Below are 18841 nucleotides of genomic sequence, written 5' to 3'. Positions count from 1 at the left end.
GTCCACCTAAGCTCACACCAACTGCTTCAGTGACCCCATCCAGCCACTTCATCCTCTGCCGCCCCCTTCTCCTTTTGCCGTCAATTGTTCCCAGCATTAAACTCTTCTCCAGGGAGTCCTTCCTTCTCATTAGGTGGCCAAAGTATTTGAGCTTCATCTTCAGTATCTGGCCTTCTAAAGAGCAGTCAGGGTTGATCTCCTCTAGGACTGACCGGTTTGATCGCCTTGCGGTCCAGAGGACTCGCAGGAGTCTCCTCCAGCATGACAATTCAAAGGCCTCAATCCTTCGGCACTCAGTCTTCCTTATGGTCCAACTCTCAAAATGTACCTCTAGTCAATCATTAGTTTTATTTAGTGCTGGAAATGAATCCAGCCTGAAGAATTCATATGACGTCTTCAGTTACAAATAAATTCCAAAATTGCACTAATTATTAGCAGTCAAAGCTTCTCCACTAGTAATTCTGGGCCCACCTTTCAGAATATTTGAATATGGCCGTGTCCAACGCAGCAGCCTGCAAGTGCTAATTGGTTCTGACATCCCTGGCACATAATTGGTGGTGGAGCATCTCTCTGAGCTCTGCCTTTTCTCTCTAATTACTCCTTCTCAAGGAAGATGGGGATCACATCCCACTGATTCTTGTTATCAGACATACTTGTGCTTCCCGCAGACTCCTAGCATAACAGCGAAAATCCAGGACTGGTCAAACTGGAGTAATAGCAAGTAGAATGAACACTGAATTTCAGCCTTTGGATGGAGCAGATAGGAAAATAGAAATGACCACGAAAGCCCTGGGTGAGCACAGTTTGGCATCTGGTTGTGTTGTCTGTGATACTGTGAATGACCTAAATCTGATCTAGTGAGAAAGTTCTTTCAACATCTCTTCCCATTGCAGGCTTCCGCTGGCCCCATCTCAAGGAAGTCCTTAGAAGGACAACTGTAGCTCCATTGTAAACTCATTACAAAGCACAGCTGAAGAACTTGGGAGCTTTGTCTTTCAAGTGGTCCTCTGCTATTCTAGAGTGTATTTGTCCCCCATCACCTTTGCTAATAGCTGAGGTAATGAATCTCTGTTCTCTTCAGAGTTTGCTCAAGGTGTTGGTTCAGCTCAGACCTGGGCTGGCATCAGCCCAACATGGTTAAGGATCATTGCATAAAGCAAATGTTTAAAGTAAAATGACCATCGGGGGCGGGGGAGTTAAAACCACATTGCAACCAGACACTCTCAAACACCAACAATAATAAAAAATTCTTTAAAAAACGGGCACACACAAAATATAATAATATGGACACCAGGAACACTTTCCTTAGGAGACCTTTCTAGTGGTATAATGACAACTGAAGAGCTCGTGTTATTTCTGATCCACTACAACGCTTTTACTGCTCTTATTGTGATACTCTCTTGAAGCCTGCTTTTCAAAGCTTTCTTTCTGGGGCAATATATAACTCTAAATATAGAGATTTCCACTGACTTGGCTGAAAGCCTTTGTGGTTTGGTCTGGTATGGGTTTTTAATCCTACAAGGCAGCTCTTTTTCTCTCAATCCATTTGGATTCCCCTGTAATATATGCATAGGCAGAGAATTCTCTTAGTGTTTCTTGAATTTTGTCTTGTTGCTTCCATATTCTTTGTCTAATGATTTGCTAATGAGAGGTCAATTGCTTATGCAAATGAAGGAAAGAGTTACCCAGGGATGGGCTATATTGAGAAGCAAAGTCTGCAACTTCTAATGTTCTGATATCCATCATTTTTATTTTCATGAGCATTTTACCTGGCAGGGGCTGCAACCTGTTAACCATCGTCTGGAAGGAACTGGGAAATATTTCAGCCTTGCTTGACAATGGCAAACCTTGATTCAGGTTTATTCTCTGTGGCAATATAATGACTAATATGTACAGGAAAAGGTGGCCTTTCTATCCACTGTAGTCATTAAACATTGGTATTTTTATCAGATTCCTGCTGTGATTTCCAGAACTGCCTAACAACCCAGGTGTTTGTAGCTACAGGATTCACCGCAGCAGATCAAAGCAGTGATCCATCACAGAGACCTCCGTTCCAGCTGTGTGTTCCCATTTAGGAAAGTTGGATAGCGAGTGCATAGGTCTTTCAATATCCAATTGACAATTTGGCATTTTGTGAGAAGTTTTAAGTAAAATACCCATTGTACACCCAAGGAAGGGCCCACCCCTCTTGGCCAATGGACCAGAATGCTCCACTACGGACCTGCGAGCATCCGTTGGGATGTCCACGCACCTTTGTGCATCGGTTAATGCTTGCATAGATGATTTGAATGTGAGGATGAGCATCGCAGCGGGAGTGCCAAGCCTATACATTTCTATTCTGTGGGATTTGTGGGCATCGGTCAGAGATGTTTCTTCTGGGTGGTGGGCATATTCTATTTAAAGTGAATATATAAACTGTATTTGTTTGTTTGTTTAAAACTTTTATATACCATCCAGCTACCCCAGTCTCGGGATGGGCTACATTAAACACAGAATAAAATGAATCACAGCATCCAATAAGTCCAATAAAATAAAACCCACATCACAACCGAATCAACTTAACAATAATGGATGAATGAAAGGTTTTAACCTGGCACTGAAGAGAATACAGAGTTGGCCCCAGGCAGACCTCTCGGGGGAGCGCATTCTATAGCCAGGGCACCACCACCGAGAAGGCCCTTCCCTGGGTAGCCCCCTCCTAATCTCCTTCAAGAAGCGCTTCCAAAGAAGGACCTCCGCACCAGGTCTTAAGGGGTGGGAGGCACAGAGGGAAGGAGATGCTCCTTCAGATATCCAGACCTTAAGCCATTTAGGGTTTTATAGGTTTTCATCAGTACTATGCATGCCCTAGATAGAAAGTTCAGGTCATTTAATGCTATGTAATTGTGCCACTTCAAAGCATCTGGTTCAGGCAGTAAGTGTGTCATAGAGAAATCCTCAGGTCCCAGGAAAGGTTCTTGGGAATTGCAGGATTCTTCACAATGCCGCAGCCTAGGCAGAAGATGAGAGGTCAAGGTTTTCTGCCAGGGTTATTCTGACTCCAGTTCTGCTGTGAAAGCAGCTGATCCAGCTACTTTCTGAGGTCTCAGAGGTGGCCCTAAGGAACTTGAAGAAATGTGTGGGAAAGGCATTCCGGCAGACAGGTAAGGGGAGCAATTACTGGTTATATTACAGCAACCAACTTTAAAAAAGGTAGGGAAAGAAATGACAATTTAACCCATCAGCACTTATCCCTCTGGAAAAAAGAAAAAGAAAGCCTAAATAAAAGCAACTATGTGAGGTTCATTCTCTCCAAAATAAGCCTGCAGCAGCAATGTTTTATTAAAGATACAAGAGCTGGGTATTGACCTTGGCAACTGCAAAGCCAGTCACTGTATGTTTGGGCTACATTCCATGTTACAGTTAATAAATAGCCTGCAATGTTTTTCTTTCTTTTCTTTTTGTTTTTCAGTCTTTCATGGAGATTAAGATTCTGCTTTGCATTCGGTCCCATCCAATGTACCTGCTCTGTCCCCAACTAGCTTGCAAACTATGTTGCAGGAGGTTTCGTTTGCAAACTAAGTTTGCTGCTTATTCTGAAATGAGTGGAATGTCGCCATGTGGTATCGACAACAAACTTTCTCAACAGTGGCACCCACCCTTGGGAAAACTCTTCCTTGTACATTTCAGGAGACAGAAAAGGTGGGCTGTTCCAAAGGTCTCCTAAGAACACACCTGTTCATCCAGACTTTCTCTGGCTTACAATTAAGGGTGCAATCTTACGCCCTTGACATTTTCTGGTGGGGAGACATACCATCGGTGTAAGTCCCACTTCTGAACTGAAAAATGCTTCTGAGGTTGGAAGTGGGGTCCAATGGGGCCACCCCATGGTCCTCACAGCCAGTGGAGATCTCTTGAGGCCGGCCGGCCCTGCTGTCCAAAGGGGAGGGGAGTTATCCTGGAGGTCAGGAAGGAACAAGGCTCCAGCCTCACTTGCTCATGGCGAAGGCCATTTCTTCCGCCATCCACTGGATGCCTGTAATCATCCAGTTTTGCAGGGCTCCAGGCAGCCAGATTCTGCAGCGCCTTCTATTAATCACAACACTTCATTTAGGGCACATATTACTTGCTCAGCATCTTATTCTAATTACACTGGTTTTAATATCATATTTAATATTATTTCATTTAAAATTGTTTTCTAAATGCAATTTCAATCTGTGCCTGTAAGCAGTTTGGGGAGTTTAGTATATCTAGCAGTATGAGAGTTCTCACACATAACTAAACAAAATTTTAGATTGTAGCCTAAGTCTTTATCAACTTTGAAACAGGGTTGTCACTTATGCATCAACAAAGAGGAGTCACATTTATGTATCACCAAGAAGTATCACCAAAGTGACACTTATGTATCATCAAAAAGGAAACAGCAATTTGGCACAACATTTGCATCTGAACATTTGTATGTATAGGTATACATTTAGGGATAATTCTGAAATGGTATGGTATATCTGCCCATGAACGGTGTGATCTGTTGTGCAGTGCCGTCGATAGCTACCCCCACATGATCTTTAAATTTGAAATGTGCAGGATAACTTTTCAGACTAAACATACTTCCCTGGCCACTGTGCAAATAGAGGATTGTTCCCTAAAGAACAATGTCTTTGCATTTATAACGTTAATTTTTTAAAAAATGGAAAACCTTTGAAACGTGACCGGCCTGCAGTTCTGTATTTACTTTACATGGTGCAGGTGTATCAACGGCTATTAAACAGGGGCGGAGAAGTGCAGAAAGATCCGCAGGCTAGTAAGGGCGAAGCAAGGGCGCGTGGGCGACTTCCTCCTATGCTAGTGAGCATGCTCCACTCTTCCCAGTTCTGCATCTTCCCGGAGCTGCATTCTTCTCCTTACTTTAAACGTGTTTATGGAAGTTGCAATCTATGCATCCCTCTGCATCAGCCCTGCCGCGTAAAATATCACCTTTGATGCATCCCCATTTTGAAGGAGGAGGAAAAATGCCTGGCTCCGAGGAAGGGCACGAGACAGGGCAAGGCTTCGGGAGTGGCTATCGAGCATGCGCGGCACAGATCGCGCAGGCGCAGAGGCATCACTGCGTTGCCGCACTACGACGAGGTCGGGCCCGCGGAGCGAGCGGAGCGCGGCGCTTGCCAGAGCCGCCGCCGCCGCCGAGCCGCGAGTGCCCGGGACCCCCGGCCCGCCGCCACCATGGCGCGGGACGTGAAGAGCAAGCTGTCCAAGAACCTCCTCCGCATGAAGGTACGAATCCGCGGGCCGGAGCAAGCGACCCGGCAGCGGAGAGAGGCGCCAGCGCGGGCTCCGGGAAGGGGCGGGGCCAAGCGGTTTCCGGAAGGAGCCGAAGGCGAGCCGGGCGGCGGGGGGAGCCGAGCGGCTTCGGGCGGGGAAGGGGAGCCGAGCGGCTTCGGGCGGGGAAGGGGAGCCGAAGGGCTTCGTGGGCGCCCCGAACCGGGCGGAGCTCCGAACCCTTTAAAGAGGTGCCGGAGCTCAAGAACTGCCGGCCCTGCCCTCCGCTTCCGCCGGTCGGCGTCCTTCCTCTCCGCCTTTTAGGCACGCTCTAATTTGGCGTTGCACTTTGCACATGCCCAGGGGAGCATCCCAGCATCTACGGAATCCAGAGTTGTGCTTTCTGCAGTGTGCTCGCTTTTCCCCTTTCACCACCCCCCCGCTGAAAACCCTGCCTGTTTGTTTTCTTGGTTAGCAGGGGCTGCGAAGACTAGCAGGCGTGGAGGAAAGTGTGTTTAGGGCTATGCAGTTCAGTGCTTACAGAAAACCACTTAAGAAGAGCGGAATGGTCTAGCCTGCAGAAGGGCAAGGCCGGCTGGGTGCCGTGTTTTGCGTTGGGAGCAGCCAGCTTTTGTCTAAATAAATCCACTTCCTAAAAGGGCAAGCCCCACCACCATGGCATCTGTCTCCTTAGGATGCCCAAACAAGCCTTCCGCGTTCCAGATGTGCCCACCGGGTCCAAAAGAGTTGGGGACCCCAGATGTACCATGCACGGGACATTGCAGAAGCTCTTCTAAGCTAAAGCTTGCTCTTTCACTGGGTGGGCTTTGCCAGCAAGCTAATATTACCCATCATTTCCCTCATTCATTTAACTTTTTTCTGTCACCCCCCCCCAAACTCATCAATGGTGATGCGGGACGGGGGGGCAGATATTAATAAAGCGCTGACCTAGCTTTGCCCTTGGATTTGCGAATCCGGTGTCGAGTCCAAAGTGGAATTAGTCGCGGCTCAGTGGCTAATGGACTCCGTTCCTGTTCTGTAATGTAACACGTAATTCAGCTGAAGTACGGCATGGCGTGATTGATGAGCGTGCCGTTTTCGGAGAACAACATCTGAGTTGGATTGCCATTAATTTTTTAAAAATATAAATATTCATTAAGTATTTATAACTCAATATAGCCAGGCCTTCATGGTTTGTTTGCTTCGGTTTTACGTTTGTGCCATTCCATTTTATCTCCATCTTTCAGGCTGTAGTTAAAAAGTGCCTTCAACCCCAAGTATCAAGCAAGATCCCCCCGCCCCCCACTTTCTTCATTTTGCAAATGCTGCGGCAGTTACAATGCATGGAGCATCTGACAGCATAGAAAGTGGTAGTCTGAAAAAAATGATTAGGGGTTGGAAAGGGAGCTGGCCTGCTGCTTGAATGCTCAGAGGTCCCCACTTCTAACGGGGTTTGCTAAGGCTATTTCAGGCCCTATCCCATCAACTTGCAAGTGCGCTTGACTGTCTCAGATCGATGGGGCTTTGAGTCAGTTAAGATCAATCTATATCATTTCCTCTGGCCGCTTACTGCTAAGTAATTTCATTAGCATCAGTGGCTTTGCTCTGGAGGTTAATGGCATTTGCTCATTTGAGGGGTACCCTTTTGATTTCTGAGTCTGATCATAATTAATTTCAGTTTCCTCTTACCAGACGACCTCAGGCATTGGGACCATGGGACAAAAACTGGGATCACAGGAGGCAAGATGCAAATTTAAGGGTGCAGAGTTGTACTTTCTGTCCTCAATGCTTGTAAGCCCTGAAAGCAGAGAGCAGAATTACCTGTTATGGTCCGTTCGCTTGCTGCAGGGCTCTGTTACAGAGTAATGGATGCAGAATAGAGAAGGGAGCAGAATGCGGTGGGACGTGTCTCTAATGCTCACGGAAAAACTCCCCTTTGCAAGAATTGCTGCTAAAAGTCCTGCCCTAGGAAGCAAGAATGACATAGGCCTGTTTTGCTTTCAGACATGGAATTTTTCTTCCTGCACATGCATTTTTTTTAACCTTCATGCTGGGCCATAATTACTACCAAAGCCCTACACGTTTCATTGCTAGCTTTGGGATGTCTCCTCCGAATAAGAAGCTTTAAAACCAGGCTAGATCAATATGCTCACTTGCCCTGGAGGCTGCTTTCTGTTATCTTCCCAAATGCTCTACCACATTTGCTGAGAGCTGGGTGAACCTGACCGACACATATGCCAAAGCTCTGGGAACCGAGAGAAACTCCGGAAAGGGAATGTGCAGCCAAGTGCAGCTTTTCTGTATGTGGCTGAATATCAGCTGCAATACTTTGGGGGCCAGCTGCAGTTCATCACTTGGAAAAGTTCATAAGTTGTGGACATTTTTCACAAAGCCCTTCCCTTAGGGGAGGATGGATCGGTCTGTTTCTGGTCCAGGTTAGGTCTATGTGTGCTCAGCCATAAGCCCCATCCTGTCCAGGTCCTGTATGAATTTGCATTTCAAAAAATCTCCATGAAAATTTGCATTTGTGTATTTTTGCTCCTGTTTGCTCACGCATTTCTGTCCTAATTTCCCATCAATGTGTAAGCTTATTTTATCTCAGAGTGTGGGCTTTCTAAACTTCGTACCTTCATGCCAAGTTCTATGTCACAAAATTTGGAGAAGTGCAGAATCCAAAGGAAAACTGTTTTCCCATCTGCACTTTGCTCTGGAAAGTGTGGACCTGTCTAGTTTGCTTTAACATTTGAACAAAGTAAGAATGCCAATATAGGATCTCTCATTTAAGGGGTGATATTAATCCCAGTATCTGGATTTCCAAGCAGAGATCTTTATACAGTTACATTTTTTTAAAGTTGCAGGAGAGCACGGTGAGAGAAATTCTAAAAGGGAAGGGAAACAGAAGTTCTAACTTCCGCATGCTTCTGTTCCTGTTATTAATGGAAGAGGCCAAGTGCTGTTGTAGGGTTCACAAGGCCCCAGGTTCAATCCCTGGCTTTTCCTGGTAGAACTACGGATAAGTCCTGCCTGGAACCATGGGGAGTTGCTGCCAGCCTGTGCCAGTAATACTGGGCATGATGGGCCAATCCTTGTATCCCGGGTTTCTCAAGGAGCATTCAATACCGTTCCCCAGTTGGCAGGTGAATAAACCTCAGAATTGCTGTACTTAATACATCGCATTAACCCAAGCACTATGCAAATGAGATGCAGATCAGCACTGGCCTTTGCCTCATAGCCCTTGGTGTTTTTTATTCATCTCTCCTCCATTCTCAGCAGCCACCATCCCCATCCTCTGCCAGTGGTGCTTTGTGCACCTGGAGAAGGAAGTTTTTGCTCAGTTTGTAGCCCTGCCTCCTTTTCCATCATTTGATCTATTCCCCAAGATGCCACCGTTCACTCCTGGAAGCCCAAACAAACGCTCATTTACTGAATTTTACTTGCCTTGCAGCTGTTGAAACCAGGAGTTAGATATTTTTATTCCAAGCTCCGTGGGTGCCTCTAGAATATAATATTAATAAATATAATTAACACTAACTTGAATGCTTGGGGGAGGGAGACTTGAGAGGTTCAGTTGAGACTTTTGAGACTTTCAAATGATTGAGAAACTCATTGCCTTCAGGTAATTCATGGAAGCACCTTCTCTTCTCCTCCCCAATCCATGTCCAGCTGCTTCAGTTCCAAGAATAAGTGCAGTGATTGTGGCGTTTGAGAACTAGGGATTGGATGCAGCGATTTTTGTATCGCAAGGCATTTTCACAAATGAAGGACTTACGTTAGCTTTGTACTGAGTAAGATACAAAGCTAGCTAGGTCGGTATTTCCTCTGGGTTTGGACAGAGTCTTTCCAGGTAGCGCCTGGAAACAAGAACTCAACCTGGGCCTGTGCTCCACCCTTTGGCCGTGGACCTTCCCACAGATAGAATTCTGAACTATACCTGCTTGCGGTTATGCACAAGCTCACGGGAGTCTGCAGACACCTGAGAAGACCCGACTCTTCACCCAGTGCAGGCTGAAGCTTCTAGTTCTCTTGAAGCACGTGGCAATTCCAGCCCCACCCCTTGCTCTGTGCCTTCAGCCATTAAAACAGAAGGGGGATGCGTCAAGTGCCCTCATTAGGATTACTCTTCCAACATGGAAAGTATTCATGCATTCTTAACTCCATTGCTCAGGGCATTTGGAAATTTTGCTGAACTCCATTGAATCGATAATGCTTTCCCTGCATTTCTGAAATGGATTTTGCTGTGTTAAGAGAAGGTACCAACACTGGTTAATTTTTAATTGTGAAAATACAGTGCAAAGAGTTCAGAGAGGTTGCCAACTTCCAGGAGCTCCTGTTTTCTGGCACCACCATTTTGTAAGGGCAAAATGCCTTCTAGTGCTTAAATATTCTGTGTACACCACCTTTCTGTCCTAAAGATCTCCAAGGTGGCTAATGCATTAGGAATGAAACACCCAGCATAAAAACACATTAAAGCCCTACTAAAGCAAAAGACATTAAAACCGGCCCAGAACAAGCGCTCGGTACTGAAAGTACTATAGCCATTACAAATAGGAATCACACAAGCAGAAAGGAGAACTATCTAAGTAGGGTTCCCCTTCTCACCCCGGTGCAATAATAGAGAGAGTTGTTAAGACCTGTTTTAATCCAGAGGGTTGAGCGTGGGGCTTTCAAAATCTGTGCATTGCTCCACAGGTGAGATGTTATCAAAGGCAGGCTGGCAAAGGTGGGCATGGGAATGGCTAGAGCAATGCTGGGTGGGGAAGTTATGCTGTCTATGAGATCAGGCTCAGCAGGTCGAGCAATGGTCATGGTTATATGTTTCAACCGAACCTGCCCTTAGGAGTACTGGAAAAGAGAGGGGGAAGTGATATTAGTTGCCAGGAGAGGCCATGAGCTTTCCACGCTAAAGACATTCAAGGCGATGCAGGGCAGTCATCTGAGTGGGACGGTGTGACTTGGTGTTTGCACCAGCTGGGGATTGGGCCTGATGGTCTTCTTGGCCCCTTCCAGCCCTACTGTTCTATGAATCTATGAACCGTAGCATTGTTGTTGTTGCTGTAAGTCACAAAGTTGTGTCTAGCCCATCACAACCCCATGGACAACATTCCTCCAGGCCTTCCTGTCCTCCACCATCCCTTGGAGTCTGCCCAAGCTCACACTGGCTGCTTCAGTGACCCCATCCAGCCACCTCATCCTCTGCCGCCCCCTTCTCCTTTTGCTGTCACTCGTTCCCAGCATCAAAGCACACCATACCTTCAGTTTATTTTGATTGCCTGATGCACTGTATAGTAGTAGTCTCGGACAGGACTCCCGTGAGCCCAATCTGCCCCTACCTGGGTTGCGATTCCACATTCCTGATATGCACCCCCTTTCCTTCCATTGCTGTTTTTAAAAAAACAGCATTGCAAAAGCTGGAAATGCTTCTGCTAAAGCTCTGGTGCAAACTTTAAGCAAAAATAAAGTTTGAATGAAAACGCCTTTGCTCTGCCGGTTTCTAGCTTGTGGTCCCAGAGCAGTTCCCAGAAATTGCAATTGGCCCTTGAACCAACAGCGGATCGTCAAACCTGCAGGTAGGCTAGGAACACGGCATGGAGCCATCCAGGGAAATCGGCGTGCCATCTACTGGTCCCTGTTTACCAGGATCGACCTGCTCCCACTCTGATAAATCACCCATTCCTGTTTCCACCCCCTATTTCTGTCTTTTGGGAATGCCTTCTTGCATTTGGCTCTGAGTCGCTACACTTGTCAGTGTTATTCTTCAACGTTCAGCATCCGTTCCCCCCCTCCCAGGGTCTCTGGAAGTTAACGGGTGCTTGGGGGGATGTAGTCCTGGCGTGCCGGCACATGCAGAAGGCAGCCCCGCTGGGCACAGCCTCTCGTTCCACGCACGGCAGCTGGCAGTGGTCCGTAAATAATTGCAAAGGAGCGTTCACGGGAGATCACGCACAGCTTGGGTGGGCAGACTCGCTGGAGGCAATTTGTGCTTCTGTTGTGAGCACACAAGCACAAGCAAAAAGTCCTTCCTCAGTCTAGTTTTGCCTCCCCGTGCAACAAGATTGCACGAGGTCTAAAGCGTGTCCTCACCAAGCAAGAGGCACTCCCCGAATTCTTCACATCCAGCTGGGGCCTGGGTTGCATTTCCCCTCGTTCTTTCAAAGACGGGATCTCCGAGGCAACGGCACAAGCAACGTGTTAAGATTTGCTTTGCTTTTATGCAGTGGGAGTTTGTGCTCGGTTTTGCTCTTCCCGGTCACGTACTTGACATGTCAGCTCATGTCATGTTCTCCCTGGCATTGAGGCCAGTGTGGTGCCGTGGCTGGAACACTGAATTGGGATTGGAACAGAGGAGGAAGAGCGCGGTTCAAATCACTGTTCAGCCAAAACCTGCAGAGTGAACTCGCGCTCTCTGCAACAAGACAATTTGTGCCCACCGCTTAGGGGGTCACTTCATGAATCTATTTCACAAAAGCTTGTGCACCGGTAGATTTGCAATGTTTTTTTATGATGCCAGGAGATGTGAGTTTTTTGCATTTTCTGCAACGTACTGTAGCACCAACCCCATCTGCAATTCCACTTCAGAACATAGCAAGCAGTGTTAAAATGCGTCGTGGCCACCGAGTGACCTGTTATGTATATTTCTTCCCAGTTCATGCAGAGGGGCTTGGACTCAGAAACCAAGAAGCAACTTGAAGAACAGGAAAAGAAGATCATTAGCGAGGAACATTGGTTCTTGGATCTACCAGAACTGAAGGAAAAGGAGTAAGTTTGTTGCATTGCCTTGCTTGGGTGGGAGAAAGCTGGGAACAACAAAACGAAAGAAAACGAAAGGAAAGGAAACAATCTTCTGAAACTAGGGAGTGAGTTCTGACATGTTTATTTCCTACCAACTTGTTGACTAAGCTAAACGTAACTCTTTAAGGCTCTTCCTTTGCTACTTCTTTGCAGGAGCCTCATAGTAGAAGAAAGAAGCTTTGTGCCATGTGAGGATCTCTTGTTTGGCAGGATGTCATTTAAAGGCTTCAATCCCGAAGTCGAGGTATTGTTGGGGACATCCCTTTATCCTCTCTGAATCCTGCAGAACATCTTGGCTGAGAGACTGACTTCACATCTCCACCTTATTACGCAACCTCGGGCAAGCCACTGTTCTCCCAGTTACAGCCCTTTGTCCCAGGCTCAAATACACCAGTGATTATTCTCAGAAGATGAACTGGTGGATATGAAGCGTTGAATGTCTTGAAGCACTGCTTAGATTCTCAGTGAACCCAGTTCAGCCCAAATAGGGAAATTTCAGGTGGTAGGGTGGGGAGCAGATGGTCCAGATGGTGACTTGGCCATGCTGTTTTTTCTGGCCACCAATTTTTCTGGCTTTTGTGCAGTCCCCATGTTCCATTTTAAAAGGTTTTAAATGGGTTATGATCTGGCAGTAGGAGATAATTGAAAAGATGCTGCTACTTCCATCCCTTATGCCTTCAGAGCCACTTATCATTGGGATACTGTTTGCAATAAGTTCTCCAAAAAGTGTTCAACCCTTTGTGCTGAAACTAAGTCAGTACCCTGGACCATAAAGACAAAGAGATTGTACGCTGACTGGTTCTGGACTGATGTCACTAGTGAATAAAGAGCATTTAAGTCACAATTGGTTTGTTTTTCATGAGGTGCTTCAAGTGCCTATTCTGTGTTTGGTCAATATGATACTAATTTTGGTGCTCATCTTGCAGTGGGAGATGAGGTAAAGAGATGGTTAAAAAGCTGGTGGGCACATGTCTACATTTTCTAAGGGCCCATCTTTTCCTTTCTTTTCCTTTTTAACGATTATTTGGCCTTATTGCCAAATCTGTCTCCTTGACTTTCTTCAGGGAGTGTAATACTTAAACTGATATCCCCGTTTTTCATTTTCAGAAGTTAATGATCCAGATGAACTCAAGGTACAAGAAAGAAGAAATCGAAGAAGTAGATAATTCAATGGAGGCTGATGTATCGGATGAAGAAATGGCCAGAAGGTAACCGTTACCGTTTATGACATAGATGACATTACCAATAAGATGTGTAGCTTCTTTGTCTCCCTGCAAAATGAAAACCTCCAGAATAGACCTAATGCCTGATGCACTTGTTTTCGAAAGAGACTGTTTCATGGTGGAAAATAGGTTGTTGATCTGATGAGAAGCTTTGCTTTTGTCCGGCATCTTAGCTAGTAGTAGGCCTTGTTTCAGTGTATTGCCACCAAATTCCACAAGAGAAGGCTCCTGGAAAATGATGTATACCCACCATTAGAAATATATATACATTTAAGACATATGCTATGCGTAAGAGTCAAACAGCATGCCACAGTCTGAGTCACAAAGGCCAGTGTAAGATTTTGAGCAAGAGCTCTGCCTCCAGTGGAACTTCTCCAATCTCCCACCAGTGTGAGACTCAGCGAACGCCCCAGGGAAGGTAGTCCTTCACTTGTAGGGGGCAGCAAGAATGGCATTTGGGGGTGGGGGGCGCAAAGCTAGCACACGTGTCCCTCTCCCTGCCCCCAAATGTCTGTTGCTTGCACACTGGGACAATGTGTAATAGGGCTGGTGGTTTGGGTATGGCCTTTTGTTTTAAGAGTGCAACATGGCGCCCTGCACTGTTCAGGGGGTTGGACCCAGTGGCCTGATTGGCCCCTCCCAACTCTGCCATTCAGTGAGCCTGTGATTCTTACCTCCAGATTGATCTGCACCAAAGGGATATCCCCTGCAGGAACCTCAGTGCTTATTAAACACTTCTGATTCTGGAGGCTGATGGGAGAGAATGGTTGTTTCTTTCCTGCTTATCTTTTTGCACAGTCTTAATGTTCAAATTCCAAGGTGGCTGTGGGTGAAAGCTTTTCCCAACCTGTCGCTCCTCCCTTCTGTTGGGCTGCAACTTCCTCAGTGGCTTAGAATTAAAGGAGTTTCTGTCCAGCGTGTATTTGGAGAAGGCTGGGGAGCAACTGTCTCGTGACAAGCTGTGTGCTGGCAGAGCTTTGAAACTCTTCTGATTTCTCCATCCGTGCTGTTCTCAAATGGTACATTCTGTGCCTTGCTTTCTAAACCTACCATGATCTTTCCAGGTATGAAACTTTAGTGGGTACTATTGGGAAGAAATTCTTGAAGAAGAGAGACCGCCACACCCTACAAGACGCAGAAGACGAAAGCAGTAACCAACCACCCAGCAAAACAAAGAAAATGTTTTTAAAACCCCAGGATTAAGTGACATGGATGATTTTTGTATCCTCTCGGCTGCAAAATGTCTGTTTTGTAGCATGGTGATGCAAGCTCTATTTCTTGTAAATGGCCGGATTGCTTTATGGTTCTGAGACAGATGCATTTTTCAGAGTAAATGAATATGTGACGGAGGATGTACTTCCTTGGCTGTCCGCACACCATTGTTAGGGTGGGAATCTGGGCAAGGCAGAGACTCGGCTGGTGAATGTAAGCAAGATGGTTGTCGCATGTTGAGAGCAACTTTAGATTATGATTCTGACTGCGAACCAAGTATTTAAAGGGAGAGGAGATCCCCTTTTTGATTCCTGCAAGACATCACTGTTCTCTGTTGTCTGGGTGGGTGGGTGGATATGGTGCATTTTGCTTCAGAGACATTATAGAGGGAGGGTGGGAGGGGTTTGCTGGGGAAGTAAACAGCAAGAAGAGAGAACCTGTCAGCTTGATTTACTTCAGCCCTTGAAAACTGTGTTATTCTGTTGGAACATATTTTCAATTTCTCCGGAAATTTTAACGTATTGTGCCTAGCACTTGTGTTAATTGTGTCTCTTCTTGAATAAAATTATTCGACCCACTGTTAGAAACCTCGGTCTTTTGCACTGGAAGTTTCATTTTCTGTTAATTCTTCAGGTGCATCAGTAACATGGACTTAAGCCATTACAAGATAAAGACAAGTATCAGTCACTGAAAAGAGAATCCTGTGGCTGGATAGATAAAACATTTCAGTACAGTCCCAGATTATGGCAACACAAGGCGTTGTTTGTCCGTCTGCCCATCCCTCTGGCAGTGCCGTAATGACAAAGAAATCCAGACATGTGGAACCTCACACACACATTCAGACATTTGTATTAGCACCACTGGGTCAAGGCGCCATTCACAACAGGCTGTTGCGCGAGGTAGCTATCGCTCCTGCTGTCCAGGCACCGCAGGGTCTGCTTGATTCCCAGGGTTCCCACGCGGTGTAGCATGCTTTTGCTGAGCGCTCTGTGCCCGGGCATCCTGCCTACATTCTCCGAGCGAAGCTTCCCCACTGCCCCAGTGTGGTCGCATTCGGAATCTCATGCCAGGCCTTTCAGAACTCGACTCTGGGCGAAGTTTGGCGCATAAAATCACCCATGTAGGTTCTGGTCAGGAAGAATGAAGCATGTTAAAGTGTTCTTAGGGAAACCACTGCACTGGTCTTTGTTATGACTTCCTCATTGTTATCAGGATTATGCTGAATATTATGGCCTGTCTCAGCTATGGTTTGCTTGTGCACGTGTGAGAGTGTTGTTTTCTTGGAAGCAGTAAAACATGGCTGGCTTTCTCAGGGTGCCTGCAGAAAGTCACTCTGCCCCTGCCCCCTTCCGTCCGTCCGTCCGTCCGTCCTTCCTTCCTTCCTCAAACTGTTTTTACCCTATTCCTTAGTCCAAAGGCTTGCCAGTCTTCTTTGCATGTAATTAATTAAACAACAGCCCCACCCATAGGCTTAACTATCTAAGAATAGGGAGAAATAGATGAGGAGGAAAGATTTGTTTTTCATACATGCAGGCTCAAGAGAGAAGGAGCTTGGAGAAGAGGGGTCATTATCTCTCTATCTCTGGGCAGTTCATTGAAGCAAGGCACAAAACTGGATTATATGAGATATAAGAAGCTAAATGTCCAGTTATTTGCACGTGTGACATACGGACGAAAACCTGTTCACAAAGCCCTCATTAGCTAGTCAAGATGGATCACACACACAAAGAACAGGCTCCTTCCTACCCAAGGAGGGGGCCTTATTACTGTCGGAAAAACCCGAACAATCCCCAGTTTCCATTTTCCAAGGCTAATTAAAGGCTGTTGGGTCAATTACTCAAAACCAGACCACCAAGTAGTACCATTCAGGAACAAAAGTTAATGATTGGAGAACATCTCCCTTGTTCCCCTTTCCACTGAATTTGGCTAACAAATGATTTATCAATACTCATTGCGGGAAAACTCTGAATGTCTTTGTCTCCCTTGCTTGTTACTTAAGAAAAGATCTCCTGTGAATCAAGTTTTTTCCTATTGAGAGAAAGATCATAGAGAGAGAGTTTCTTCTTCTTATCTGACTAAAACCTCCCTCAGAAAGTGTGTTTTGGCATAGAAGTAGCTTTCCAGGTTTCAGCATTTAGGAAGATATTCCAGGATGCTTGTTTGTATCCTTTAGAAATACGTACTTTTGGCACATGTGAGAAGCTGAAGGAACATGCTGCACCAGATCAAAAGCCTGCCTTTTCAGGTATTCTGGTTCCCCAGATGCCCAAGGAACCCCACGGAAATGCACACAAGTAGATTCCATTCATCTACCTAGCAGTGTGTGATTTCTGGAGAATGTAAGTTGTATTAGGGCTTATTTAGGTACGACACAACAAAGGGGTCGAATATTATGCAACCAACAAGTGCGTGGTTGGTTTATTTGCTTGAGCGCCACAATATTTTCACATTCAGTGTTGAGTCTCTTGCATGCATCCACAGTACAAGTTAAACCTATTCTGTCCCAGGTTGCAACGCAACAAAATGTGGAGAAGACGAAGGGGTGAGTGCGGCTGTGTGGGGCTGTGCATCGGGCACCAAAGGCAGAGCCTCATCGTCTGCCCTTTGTCAAAGCAATCACAACACCCATCACTGGAGACAAAAGGCTGATCAAGAGCAAGGTCAAGAACAGATATTCCTGACCATTAAGGAAATGGTGCCATTTCTTTGGTCCTGGACTCCACTGCCATGATTTTTCATTGGCTTGGTACCAAAACCGAGGAACACCCATTTCTGCTGGCCCAGCAGAATCTTGACTCTGGCTTGCCTCAACTGACCAAATCAGACTTTGGTCCCTGTTTTGAAAGCTCCGCCACAAATGCTCGACTGGCTTCTTCCCCGCCCTTCCCCATGTCAACTTCTATTCAGAAGCCATAACTTTATTTTCCCACTGGGAAGCTCTATATAGGTAACAAAACTACCAGTCTAAGTTAACAGAATTCTGGAATAGGTAGGAGTTAGAATGATTTACCAGCTTCTTTGGGTTTCTACCACGCTTGCTGAAATCCACTGTTGTACAGTTCAGATTGCAGAATGCCTCTATGTTCCCAGTACATTCCAAAAGTACCCAAAGAGCTATAGACTCCAGGTCAATACACCTCCTCTCAATTTGCCCCAGACCCTCCAGTGGCCAAACCCCCTTCTCTATTCCTTTTCCCCTTGTGCCAATAGTTTGGTGGGTTCCCATCCTTCTAAAGGCTTGAAATGGCCCTTCTAATGCTTCATTAGTAAGAACTTGAAGCTAAAACATTCTGAGTTTTTTGGTTCCTTAAGTTTAAGATTCAAAAACAGGGATCTGAAATGGACAGATTTTCCCATCCCTACTTCTCCCTCATCCTCCCTCCTAAATGAGCGATGTTGTCACCACATGTGGAGTTATAGGCTCCACTTACGTAATTCCAAGGTGGGTCAAATAGAGCTTTCAACATATTGGCCCACGCAGCTTGAAATCCCCCACCTACTGCCTTCCAGCATCCGTTAAAGGTGCTCTGATTTCAGGAGCTGCGAAAGGTGTTTGCATGCCTTTCCCTGGATGAAAGCTTTGGCCATGCGTTGATGGGTAGAATTGACAAGATTTCAGATATTTGAGATGGAGCTGAGCAGGTGTTATTGTTTCTGTAGTTCTCCACTAAGAAATCTATTTATTTATTAAGATGTGGAAATTCTCTACTGGAAAGAAAGTAATAATATGTTAAGCTGTAGGGGAAGAAATCCTAAATTGTGCTGGATTGCTCGATGCAGTATAATATCCAATGGGACGGTGGAAAATGAGCTTAAGCGAGTTTGGAGGTTTACTGGCTGGAAAATGGAATTAAGGTGGCTGGAATTTGGAACAATAGCACTCTATGCTGTAGCTGCCCTTTGAATTATGATTTATTATTATTGCTGTTATTGATAATCCCATCATTGTGATCAGCCCAGATCAATTGCCAACATGCTGCCTCCTGGTTTTGCCAGGTGGATTTTAATTGGAATTTTCTTTTCAGATAAATGCTGGCAGTCAATGAATTGCCACAATAGCCCTCATGTCCTAGGTCTTTCACAAGTCTGAGCTTCAGACCTGATGGGTCAGCAACAGGCATTTCTGTAAAGCATGTGTAAAAAAAAGAAAAAGAAATCACAATCCTATTTGTCAATCTTTAACCATGCTGTTATTGCTGCAAAAACTTGATTTGGGGTTGCAGATTCTAGTGGGTATATATGTAGGATTCCAGAAAAACTTTTTTTTTTGCAAATAAAAGCTTGCCATGCAGTTGTCGGGATACAAGAAACAGAGCAAGAATAATGTTTTGATAGTCTTCAGGAATTTTAAGCAGTGCTTTTAATAACAGCTCTGTAAAATG

At 45.7% G+C, this 18841-nt stretch overlaps 1 protein-coding gene across 1 annotated transcript; it reads left to right on the top strand.

Annotated features, from left to right (window-relative positions):
* Window positions 1-5126: 5126 nt before the first annotated feature.
* MPHOSPH6 (M-phase phosphoprotein 6) lies at window positions 5127-15050 on the top strand. Its single transcript, XM_044427994.1, has 5 exons — window positions 5127-5250; window positions 11879-11991; window positions 12178-12268; window positions 13132-13232; window positions 14312-15050. Exons 1-5 carry the CDS (start codon window positions 5200-5202, stop codon window positions 14448-14450), a joined length of 495 nt encoding a protein of 164 aa, XP_044283929.1. The 5' UTR covers window positions 5127-5199; the 3' UTR covers window positions 14451-15050.
* The last annotated feature ends 3791 nt before the right edge of the window (window positions 15051-18841 follow it).

This window comes from Varanus komodoensis, unplaced genomic scaffold (genome assembly GCF_004798865.1).
Source record: "Varanus komodoensis strain SLA01 unplaced genomic scaffold, ASM479886v1 scaffold19, whole genome shotgun sequence".
Classification (NCBI taxonomy): domain Eukaryota; kingdom Metazoa; phylum Chordata; class Lepidosauria; order Squamata; family Varanidae; genus Varanus; species Varanus komodoensis.
The sequence above is the reverse complement of the archived record's forward strand: the minus strand, read 5'-3'. Positions and strand labels throughout refer to the sequence as shown.

What these genes read in the sequence shown, in the direction of transcription:
- MPHOSPH6 (XM_044427994.1), top strand. Translation starts at nt 5,200, where the DNA reads ATGGCGCGGGACGTGAAGAGCAAGCTGTCCAAGAACCTCCTCCGCATG. An exon ending in CCAGAACTGAAGGAAAAGGA is followed by an intron (nt 11,992 to 12,177) that starts GTAAGTTTGTTG and finishes ACTTCTTTGCAG; the next exon opens with GAGCCTCATAGTAGAAGAAA. An exon ending in GCTTCAATCCCGAAGTCGAG is followed by an intron (nt 12,269 to 13,131) that starts GTATTGTTGGGG and finishes TTTCATTTTCAG; the next exon opens with AAGTTAATGATCCAGATGAA.